Consider the following 12,016-nt stretch of genomic DNA (forward strand, 5'->3'; position numbering starts at 1 on the left):
CTTGTGTCACCAGAAAGAGGGGAGTTACTCTCTATTCATGAGAGCCTTATGTTTTGCCTACAAGGCCTCTCTTCCCACATCTGAAAGAGTAAACTAACAATAACAGTGTAAGTATAGGAGATAATGCTGGTGGCATGGCTACAATCTCCAGGTTGGAGCCAGACTCACCTTACAATTTCCATCACAGTCTTTCTCAAAAAAATGAGATAACTAAGGTCCACATACACTATTCCTCAACATCAACACCCTTCTTATTTTTTCTCTCGTTGTCTGTTTTCATCTCACTCAGGCTTGGGTCCAAGATGGAGTAGTGATTAAGCAGGCCTGGTGACACTGTATACTTGATGGCTGCTTATTCCCAAAGTGTGGTTGGCAGGAGAGCGAACCCTAGCTTTCAGTCATTTCAGGGAAGGAACTAAACTCTAATTCCTAGGCTACCATGAACTCTGTATAGCCTGAGCTTTGCCCTAGAGTTCATCAGTGAGTAAAAGATTGTCAATGGCTGTCACTAGCAGGAGAGGGAAAGATGTAGAGGAAGAAGAGAAAAGAAAGAAGCGAGGCATGAAGTGGAGAGAGAGGAAATACATATGCTGGTTGAAAGTGATTGGGAAACCACTTCTGACCATGTATTTTGCCCATACCCATCCCATGCCTTGCATTATTGTTGTGAAATAAGTGGATGGATACTAACTCTGAAAAACCAATTATTTTAGCTAGTGAGTTATGTGTGAGAAATCAAAGGTAAAAAGAGGTCAAGATAAGCCCAAATGACTTTGCCTTGTTTTACTTGATTGGAGGATCCATTTTCATAGAGAGTTTATTCTAGATTAAAACTATTCTGGACAGTCTATAAAACATAAAGTTTGGATATCCTTTCAAAGGAACAGTTATTCCTTTATTTTAATAGAGAACAGTCCTCCTTTATCTAGAAAAGCCATCTTTTTTAATCAAATGTTGGAAAGGATGCATTTTTAAGAGGAAGAGAGGAAGAGGATACCTGCCCAGCTATGTTAGCCAACTCAACTCCAAATAATAATAATTATAATAGCTAACTTTTATTTAGAGTTTATTGCACACCAGACATTGTGCTAAACACTTTATGTACATTCTCACTTAATCTTCATAACAGTTCTGGGAGGTACTCTTTTATATATGTCCATTTTACATGAGAGGATCTGAGTCTTAGAAGATTTGGTGCCTTGCCCAAGGTGAACAGTGATTGCAGGTCTGTCTGACTCTAAAACCTGCGCTTTTAACCACTCTATATATTGCCTCCTTCATTGGTATGACAGATGTCACAGGCAGATCATACTCAAATCCTGTAATATGTTCTAAATAATTGAAACTATATAACCAGAAAATGGTAGCTAACTTATATAACAGGCCCAACTGAAATAATTCAAACATAAAAATGACCTTTTGGCATTTGATTATCTTTTACCTTAGACGTTGATAAACCAAACCATTTCCTTAGGACAACATTTCTGTCCAGCAAAGCATTTCTGTTGCCAAAGTATAATTTTTTTGGCTACATCTATCTCCCCCAAGCCCTGGAATCAGACCTAAGCTAGTAAATTGTGCTGTGCTGGCAAGACGCTCGTCCTCCAGGGCATTGTATCAGGCTAAAGTAATACATCACGTTGCTTCCCACTGTCGGCCCATATCTCCAAAGAGTCCTAAAACAGTAATGTTTCTGCTCTGAATCTCTAGTTTTCTTGCCCTAGGCCTTGTGCCCTCACTCCCTGGCCTTGGAGACAGAGGCAGGCTGAATAGCACTATTTTCACACCTGCCCTTGAGTTGAGGCTTCCAAAAGAAAGGAGGATTTGAAGAAAGGGGCAGCTCCATAGAGCTCTGCTTCATTCCTTTTAGAACCAAAGATACACAAACATTGACTTGATTGGGTAACGGGAAGACTTTGGTCTTTGGGGTTGTGGAGATTTAGTAGCTGAGAAAGAGTTGCTGAGTAGTGGGGGTGGTGGCCGGTCAAATTGGGCTATGATTCCTAGAAAAGATGACCTCGTCCAATTGAGAAGTAGTGGGACCAGCAAACACTGGCAATTAAAAATTAACACAGGCCAAAGTGAAATCAATGCCTAAATTTGATAGGTTTTCAGGAAAAGTTTAGGACATGCAGTTCATAGAAAAGAGGACATTTTCTCAGGGTCCACTTTTACAGATGCCAGAGGTCAATCCTACTTGGAAAGATCCTTCTACAAAAAGCAGAAATATACTGAGTCCACTAGCAACATATAAGGCAGGCAATGGTAAATATTTTAGAAAACCTTCAAAAACAATCCTAATTTCAAAATGTTTGACAATAGCTTTGATACTTATGGTAAATCACTCAATTCCCCATTATATGTTTGAGTATGTGTGTGTACATACCCATGTTATTCTAAGTACATAATGATGTGGCTACTTTATAGTAGTGGAAGCTTCTTTTCATATCTTTACTAAGTACATGACTATATATATCTCAATAATTGTTTTAATTCAAGTGTGATTTTCATGGAATTTTTTTTAAAGGTGTGTTTTTCTTGACTCATTAAAAGGCTTTAAGTTAAACGCAAATCCTACAAATTCAGGAAATAACCATTCAATAGTATCAATGTATTACATTTTGGGTCTGGATAATGTCTTATCACAATTTTCCTTATATTATGAATTCACAAAAGGAGTCCAGTTTTCCATATAAAGCCATAAAATGTGTAGGAAAGGCTGAGAAGTGATTCTCACTATTCCACAAATGAAAATAGCAATTAAAATGCTAAAATGGAGACAACTTTAAGATTACTCATATTTTACACAACTTTCCTACTAGTGTCCCATGCAAAATTATGTCAACTGAATAAATTTTTATTAGATACAGTGGCCCATGGAGCAATGATGCCCTAAGAAATTAACCACCCTGAGTTATTCTAAATTGTCAACATGTCTGGAGGTTATGGATAAATAATTGGTGTAAAAACCTAATTTTCTGGTTTCTATAGATTTTAACTGTAATATTTGATTGTATAATCAATTATCAGTTAATCAAACTTAAATGCAAATTAGTTTATTAGTTAATAATCCCATTTGTGTTTTCTATCAGACACATAATTGTAAATTTTCTAGAAACAGCCCTCAAAATCCAACTTGAATTGTCTTACTTCCTTTTTCCTGCTTTCAAAACATGATGGACTTTAGAACCTCCTCCTGTTAGCAATTTCTAGAAAATAGTTTTATTCCTCAGAACCCAAAGAGTAACAAGTGTATGTCTTCAGAACTGGATATTTCCCTACTTGAAAAATGTTTGCATTTTTTATTATTTAAGTACTGATTCTTCAAATCAATGTCTCTTCTTTCCAATGATAGAGTTAAAATAATTTAAAGTAAAGCTTTCTCAATAAGCAAGAGGGGAAGTTTCAAAGGAAATTAAAGTTGAGTCCAGTGTCCCAACTGTGTTCCCAGAAACCTGTAAGAAACTCAAGCTTATGCACCACCAGTAGAGGTAGTACCATTTTACCAGTGATGAACAACCAGAGCTCTTTGCTTGAGAGGTAATGACCCTAGTTAAATCTCAGCATTACACCTACTCCTTCAGAGATGGAGGGAAGCGAGTCACTTGCATCCATGACAAAATGTGAGACTCAGCTAATTGGTGTGGTTTTGATGATGCCACAATTCTGCCCAAAACCCTTGTAACTAGCAAGTTTGCCCTGAAGATTATTGAATTACTCCACTGACCATGCATTATTTAAAGGGAAGTGCTATTATTATAGAAGCCAGTTGTTTAACCATTGGAATTCTGTCTGTTGGCCAACTTTCAAGATACAGCAGTGTGCTGTGAGTACACATTATATCTACTCATAGAGGAGTCAAGGTCCTGGTTAGTTGGTGGCCAACTTATCTGATAAGCAATCTTCGGTCTGCATGCTCTGGAAAAAATTACTGATAAAATAAATATATAAATTTTCAATGTCAAGACTTTATCAGCAAGGAAAATTTGTGAAATTTTATACATGCCTGCCCACTCTAACAGTTGAGTGAGTACATGGACACTTCATAATGACAGTACAGTAGAACTTTGGGACTGTACCTAGTTGTAGAAGGGACTATCCCAGTCACCTGTCTTTTGTTGTAGTATTAAGTAAGGAAAAATTTCTGAGCATCTGGGAGAACTCACATGATAGATCAAAAACAAATTTTCACCTTCTAAGTTAGAAACAATTTGAACCTCTTCCTTGGAGACAATGTTAAGTGTCTTCCCATCATACTGAATATTTGGCCTAGATGGGTTTTCTCCTCCATTTCTTCACTTGTTACAGAATCTTTAGAATAAAAGGACCATAGCGGTCATATACTGTGTTCAATATAGGAATATAATCCTAGGATCTCTGACAGATGTTCATACAATCTTTACTTAACTGCTTCCCACAAAGAGAAGTTCATTATCTTTAAAAGAAGTCTGTCCCATTTTTAACACTTTTGAGTTCAAATTGTTAGAAATTTTTTTCTTACATTAAGCCAATATTTGTTTCCTGTTTGCCTACCAATTCGGATTCTACCTGCTGGAGCAGAATTACATAATGCCTAATAAGAAGTTTTTAAAGGTGTAAATGGAACAATTCATTCTATCTCATTTAAAAATTAGTCATAATGACATTAGCTGCAATTTAAAGGTCATTAAAAAATCCCTATTTTTCTCACAATTGATACTGGAGCAAATTATTTTACTGCCTTTCTAGTAAGCCACATTGTGTCAGGCTTCTAGTTTTAGCGTGTAGCAACAAGTGTCTTTATTTTAGCTCTGGAAAAAGAAATAATGTGAGGTATTTGAAGAAAAAGGGCAAAACTTTGACCCTCCACTGTGGCATCTCAATTGGTGAGAAATGATTTTTTTGTTAAATATCTTGATGTAGAACCAGAAATTAAGCCTATAGGACACTTCAAAGGAAGAACTAAACTTTAAAAGGCAATAGGAAGGGGCCGGCCCTATGGCCTAGTGGTTAAGTGCGCGCACTCCGCTGCTGGCAGGTTCGGATCCCGGGCGCGCACTGACACACCGCTTGTCAGGCCATGCTGTGGCGGCATCCCATATAAAGTGGAGGAAGATGGGCACGGATGTTAGCTCAGGGCCAGTCTTCCTCAGCAAAAAGAGGAGGATTGGCATGGATGTTAGCTCGGGGCTGATCTTCCTCACAGAAAAAAAAAAAAAGGCAATAGGTAGACACTTGTTATATTCATATATTCCCAATGAAGTACAATTATTTCATTGTAGATATTACAAACAGACAAAGAAAAGCATCTCTCTAGGATTGTGGTAGCCAGAGATAACTGGTAGTTACATTTAGGGGAAATTCCAAGTCTGTATACCACTATGTCACAGCATTAAAAAAAAAAGATTAGACATAAGGTAAACTTTCTTTATGGAACATTACAGAAAAGTCCTAAATTTCTCTGTTCCTAAATTCGTTGATCTATGGACTAAAAAAGCACAGCTATTTTATAGCCTGAGCCTATCAAACTCTGATTTCATCTAAGAATGGTGACAAACCAGATGCCTGGTGTGTGCTATTATTTGTTGCTGTGCTGATGATTACTTTCTATCTCACAAGAGGAAATAGACCTGTGGTGAGTTTCATGGCTGTTGATAGTCGCCAAGAAGGGAATACGCAAGACATACAACATTTTCTGCCATCCCAAGATAAAAGTTGGTGTCTTCTTTCCATAGCAGGCAAGTTGTTCCAACACCTATTGGTCAGAATCAGAAGGAAGATTATTTTAGAGATGCTTGAAATGGAAACACTAAATAGGTCCCGGAATCACAAAGCCTTTCCTTCTCCATCTCCAACCCATAAGCATGAATTTTGAAACTGAGTTAGCCAAGTTTGAAGGTCTCTGGAACTACTCCAACCACTCTACCTCCAAATATCAAAGTACTATTCAATAGTCAACAAACATATCCCAATTATGTCCCATTAAGAAATGTATAGTCTCAACAAAGAGCATTCGTTACCTGTGGTGGACAACAGGGTAAGTCACCTCAAAGTAGGCCGAGTCACTTTCTCCTTCCTCCTCACACCAGGAGAAAAACCAAAGTGTCTCAGCTACTCTCCACTGGCTGACCCCTTCAGCCTCTTGAAATAGCCACTTAGCAAAAAGTATGTAGAAGTCCTTTGTGGATTACAAAGAACCATGTAATCCGATTTGTGTCTTTCCTCTAATTTATAGTCCCAGGAAAAGATTATGAAAACAAAAAACCAAAAAAAATTGTTTACATTGCCCAAGGGACCAGCCGAGTCTCTGCTTGCCAGGCCCCTGCGTTAGTCGATCCTCCAATGGCAAGTGAAAGCACTGCTGAGGCTCCATTGGGGTTGGTTGTCTGGTCTTTCCCAAACCCCTCAACCATGAGGAGCCCACAGGGTTTGCCCCCAACCAAAAGTAGCAGACCCTGCCCAGAGAGACCACAAATGAATCCTCACTGAGTTACTACCCTCAGTGGCCCTAAGAACGACAATAAACCTGCCTTCTGGGGAGGAAGCTTCCCCAGGCTCTTGTGCCAAGCATCAGGAAAACGTTGGGTTCTTAGAGGGTGACATGAATGGTTGGCCCTATGAAAAGCGAGGTGGCCAAACTAGTTTGGTAGCAGGTCCATGACCGTGGGTCTAATCTTCCCCGACTAAAGAGTTCAAAATATACTTGGGGATTTTGATTTTCAAAACTCCATCCTGAAATATGGTGTCATTATCATGTGAACATAAGACTTTTTATTTAAAATATAATGCTGTCTTCTGTGTCAGGAATTAAGATTGAATATATGTCAGATTAATTAGATTCTTCTGGATCAATGGTTCACAAATTTTCTTCCATGAAGGCTGGACATCAGTACAGAAGACTCAGCCCCCCACCTCCCAAGGGAAGTAAGGGAGAGGAGAGAAAGCCGAGATCCAGTCCCCCTGCCTTTGCCTGAGCCACAGCAGTTTGGCTTTGTCTGTTTTACATATTGGTGTATAAGCAAGATTTAACAAAAGCTCTACTGGAACAAAAAGTTTACAAAGAATTCAGATACATTTAAGTTCTTCTAACAAGTTCATGTAAGCTTGTTTTGCCCTCTTTTTTTAATTCTAGAGCCAAGAAAATTGTGTCCAAATCAAAACAAAACAAAATAAAACCATACCAAAACTTACTTGCAAAGGAAAGAGGTCTAATTGATTTGTAAATATCAAAAGAAATTTGATTTATGGTGTTCCCTCTGGGCAATCAGAATCACATGAGAGATGGACATTTAGTTCATTTGGTCTCAGTCTAGTAGTTATTCTATAAGAAAACAGAAGGTTGCTCTGGTCTCTCTACGGTGATAGGAGAGGGAGCCCTATCACACTGGTTTTGTCATCAATTCCAAGTTCCAAGGTTTCTGGGTGCAGACAGTAGTGGAACGCTGTTTCTTCGCAAACTGTATCAGATCCTGGAAAGGGGTGCTCAGAGGAAGCAAACCCATATTTACTCAAGACCTACTACATGTCAGTAATGTGCTAAGCACTTTTCATACAGTATCTCATGTATTCCTCAAGCAATCCTTACAAGGAAGATATTTTTAAGCCCAGCTTACAAATGGGTAAACTGAGGCCAAGGAAGCTTACATGATGTGTCCAGAGTCTTACAACTGGTCTCCTGAGCTCTATGAGTCACTTGAGCTTTGCAGGGCGTAGATCTGAGTTTGAATCCTGGCTCCCTACTTACTGTATAAATGACCTTGAGCAAGTCATTCTCACCACTGAGTCTCAATTTTCACATCAGTAAAATGAGGATCCCTTTCCAGACTAAAACCTCTTTGATGCTCAATTTTTTTTTAACAATGAGACATATACAACTTTATTTAATAATCTGTAAAAAGCCGCACTCTGGCAGAGTGACACATTCCCTATCTCAGGAGAAAGTGAACGCTAAGTCTGAAAAGCCCCTTCCTAAGATTCGAAACCATGTAACTCTGAGCTCACACCCTGACGCCCTCAAGAGCTGGGCCCTTGCTGTGTGGCAGCTGGTTTCAGCTGTGACCCCCTCACATAGCAGTAGACTGAACACAGTTTTACCTGGACAGGCTGCCCTTACAGGTTGGCCCTTTCCCTCTTACAAAAGGGAGTTCACAGGATTAAGGATCTTTCTGAGAAATTATAATGGAATTATAAGAAGTTATAATGGAAGCAGCTAAGCAAAAAGAGCAAACATTTGAGCTGTCCTGTGCATAAAAACTACGCCGATTTGCTAACAAGATTAAGACAACTTAAAACATGATCTTTTAATTAATATTCCTAGCAGCTAAGTTGACTTCCCAACTAAGTCAATATGAGGAAAAGCTAGGATTGGGCGTATACAAGACCCTTGACTACAGGTTGCTGAGAACTTGAGGAGAATTAACACAAATAAAGTGCATGGTGTATGAGTTAGTCCTAATGAGTGTGGTACAGACTCCAGGAGACATACTGGAATCCAGAAGGATCTGTGGGGTCATGAATTGTTGGAGAAGCTTCAAGAAGAGGTTGAAATGTGCAGATGGACTAGGTGTGGGGAGAGGAGAGTCTTCAGAGTCTGGGTGGAACTGCAAAGATAACAGATTCCACTCTAAAGCCAGGCCACTCTGCTTTTGATTTGTACAGACAAGCCCACAGGGTACGGCTCCAGCAGTCGGAGGGCACCTCAGACAGGCATCGTGGACGAGTGCTGCTTCCGGAGCTGTGATCTGAGGAGGCTGGAGATGTACTGCGCACCCCTCAAGCCTGCCAAGTCGGCCCGCTCCGTCCGTGCCCAGCGCCACACTGACATGCCCAAGGCTCAGAAGGTAAGCCAGCCCCAGTGGGATCTGGCCATCCTCAAGTGATCTGTATCTTATGTGTGGATGGGCCAAACAGAAATTATGCCCCGTAGTCTCCTGCCTTATAAATCAAAACAGCTCCATTCTCAACTTCGATGTCCACCCTCTTGGTCACACCACATTGCAAATTCTCCTTTCCACTGCTCTGGACGATCTGATAACCAGAAGATGGTGGAGAACAGTCACTAAACATGGGCTTTGGTATCAGACAAAACTGAAGTTATACCCTCTCCAACCAGCAGCTGAGAGCTCTTGGCCAAATAACATAATCTATCAAAGCCTTAGCTTCATCAGTAAAATTGGGATAACGAGAATATCTACCTCATCAGGTTGTTATAAGAATTATGTAAGTTAATGCACATACAATGCTTTTCACGTGCCTGCACAAAGTAACTGTTGGACAAGTGTTAACGTCTGTCGTAACTGTAATTAATAACAAAGCATGTAACCTTTCAAGTCCTAGTATTCTGCAAAGATGCAAAGAAAAAGTATTCTAAAATGAGAACTTTTTGAAATTCACATTCAGCGGCAAACGTAATTAAAGAAAAAAACATTAAAAATAGAAATTTCTGTTTGGCTCTAAGAACACCTAAGTTTCTAATGATCAAAATCTGCGGGTGTCTTTTACTAAGAGCTAGACTAAACAAACGTTACAGGTACTATCTACACCATCAAAAGTATGCAAACCATCTCATGCATATTAGTCACTTGATAAACTTTTGTTGAATGAGTGAATGAATGAGTGAAGAAATGAATACAAGTAATTAACCAAAATTTTAGTCATTAATTAGAAAGAATGAGAACTAAAGAGTAGGTGAAGGAGGAAAAGGAAAGCGAGGAAGGATGAGTGAGGAGGAAAGGAAAAGCTCTCATTTAGGTCTCCTTGGGGACTCTGTTGACAAAGAAAAACCAACCTGTGGTTTTAATCTTTGGAGCCAAAACTAGCATTGTGCAGACAGCACAAGACAAAGACCAAGAAGTCCACAATGACATCCTTGCTGCTTCCTGGTCCTAGACTACAGCTGAGACTGGAGGAGGACCAGGGGGCTTGGCAGAGATGTGACCCCAGGGAGCCACCCTGAGAGATGAAAAGGGACTGAGCACAACCTGGTGCACAGAGGACAGGTAGCCAGTGAGTGAGTCAGGGAGTAAGCACAACAGAGGTAACTTTTAGGTGAAGGTGGCTGGAAAGTGTGCTTGAGGGGGCAAGGGTAGGTTAATTCTTTCTCTTCCCAGGTGACCCAGTGCCTCTCGATTTCTAGTTGGGGCGGGGGTCAGAGATGAGTCCCAAAGTTCTGGAATGTTGGGGGGTCAGAGATGAGTCCCAAAGTTCTGGAATGTTGGGTCTTGTAACCGAGGTCTAGACACCTCTCCAGCACCAATGCTGTCTCCTGCATCGTATGGAGTCCAGGCATTCTGGGCAACTCAAAGGCTCTGTCTTCCGGGACACCGAGGGAACCACCTGTTCTCAATGCAATTATTTTTGTGATGTTTACAGTATCAGCCCCCATCTACCAACAAGAAAACGAAGTCTCAGAGGAGAAGGAAAGGTGGGCCAAAGAAACACCCAGGAGGGAAACAGAAGGAGGGGACAGAAGCAAGTCAGCGGATGAAAGAAAAGAAGAAAGAGCAGAGAAGGGAGAGTGGAGCTAGAAACTGAACACAGAGGCAAAAACAAAGGAAAATGGAGGAGAGAAGGACTAATCAGACAGAGGCATGGACGATGAGAGAGAAGCAGACAGCCGTAAAGGGAAGTGGGAAATGCTATAGAGGAAATGAAGAACAGTAGGCTGGATGGAGCTAGATAATGCATGTGACGGAAGGAGGAGGAGCAGTAATCTTGTTGTAGGATGTGGCTAATAAGCATGGAGAAAGTGGAAAAGAAAAATGTAATGGCCAAGAAAGTCCAAAGAAAGACAATGACGAGAATGAAAAAAGAATAAAAATTATGAAAGAGGCAAACAAGATACAACATTCCCCTCCCCCAAAAAACAATTAAAGTAAAAGAATTAAGATAAAAATCAAGGCTTTTATATGCATTTTAAAATTTTGTATGCATCTATTATAGAAGAATTGCCCATGTCAATATATGTCCAGAGTTAAATATTAGCCCAAAATTCTCAGCAAGACTGAATTGTGTCATAGAAGTTCCCAGATTTCCTTTCCTGCAGTGTCACTGGAGGCTGCATTTCTTAGTCAAGTGCAGGTTCAGGCCAAAGGCCATCCAGTATTTGCCTAAAGGCCTGGGAGGTAACCTATGAGAGGAGGTCATTGAACTTTTTTTTTTTTTTTGCTCTTTGGAATCAGATATAAAAGATGTATTAGTTTGCTCGGGCTGCCAATACAAAGTACCACAGACTAGGTGGCTTAAACAACAGAAGTTTATTTTCACATACTTCTGGAGGCTGGAAGTCCAAGATCAAGGTGCTGTTAGGGTCAATTCCTTCTGAGAATTGTGAGGGAAGGATCTGTTCCAGGCCTCTCTCCTTGACTTGTAATTGGCCTTCTTTCCCTGTGTCTTCACATAGTCTTCACTCTGTACGTATTTCTGTACCCGGATTTCCTCTTCTTATAAGGACACTGGTTATTGGATTAAGACCTGCCATAATGACCTCATTTAATTACCTGTGTCAAGACCCTGTCTCCAAATACAGTCACATTTTGAGGTAGTGGGGGTCAGGACTTCAACGTATGAATTTGGGGGGATACACAATTCAGCCCATAACAGAAGACATCTGATGTCTGACTACTGCCTTCTGATTCCATCTCCTATAAAACTCTTTCTCTGTCTCTCTGTCTTTCTCTTTCTCTCTCTTTCATACACACAGACACACATAAATCTAGATTTTTAGATCTGAAATCCTATGAGTTTTTGCTCCACGGAAATACTAGGACTGTGTTATGTTAGAGCTGTAAAAGACCTCAGAAATCATTTAGTTCAATCCCTTCATTTTAAAGATAAGGATACCAAGATCTAGAAATGGGTAAATTTGTGCTTGGGTTCTAAGCTGCCCTCCTTCTGGCCAGCACAGCACATAATCAACATGGACTAATAAGAATTCCAAATGGAAAAGATGGGGCAGAAATGGCCACATGAAGTCTCCTACTAATTTAATATTTTTCCACCAGAAGGAAGGGAGTGAATGAGAACAAGGGCACTGGAT

The 12,016-nt window shown here is 40.1% G+C and overlaps 1 protein-coding gene across 3 annotated transcripts in view; it reads left to right on the forward strand.

The window, feature by feature from the left end:
- Positions 1-12,016, forward strand: part of IGF1 (insulin like growth factor 1) — a 70,189-nt gene that overhangs the window by 44,965 nt on the left and 13,208 nt on the right. For 2 of the 3 annotated variants that reach the window (XM_004418033.3, XM_087449028.1), the window contains one exon: positions 8,638-8,819. In XM_004418033.3, coding sequence (XP_004418090.1) covers positions 8,638-8,819 — 182 coding nt within the window. Of the gene's footprint in view, positions 1-8,637; positions 8,820-10,350; positions 10,672-12,016 lie in introns of those variants that run through there. The other variant, XM_087449029.1, reaches the window with a different exon arrangement.

This window comes from Ceratotherium simum, chromosome 25 (genome assembly GCF_057802395.1).
Source record: "Ceratotherium simum simum isolate JZ-2026a chromosome 25, ASM5780239v1, whole genome shotgun sequence".
Classification (NCBI taxonomy): domain Eukaryota; kingdom Metazoa; phylum Chordata; class Mammalia; order Perissodactyla; family Rhinocerotidae; genus Ceratotherium; species Ceratotherium simum.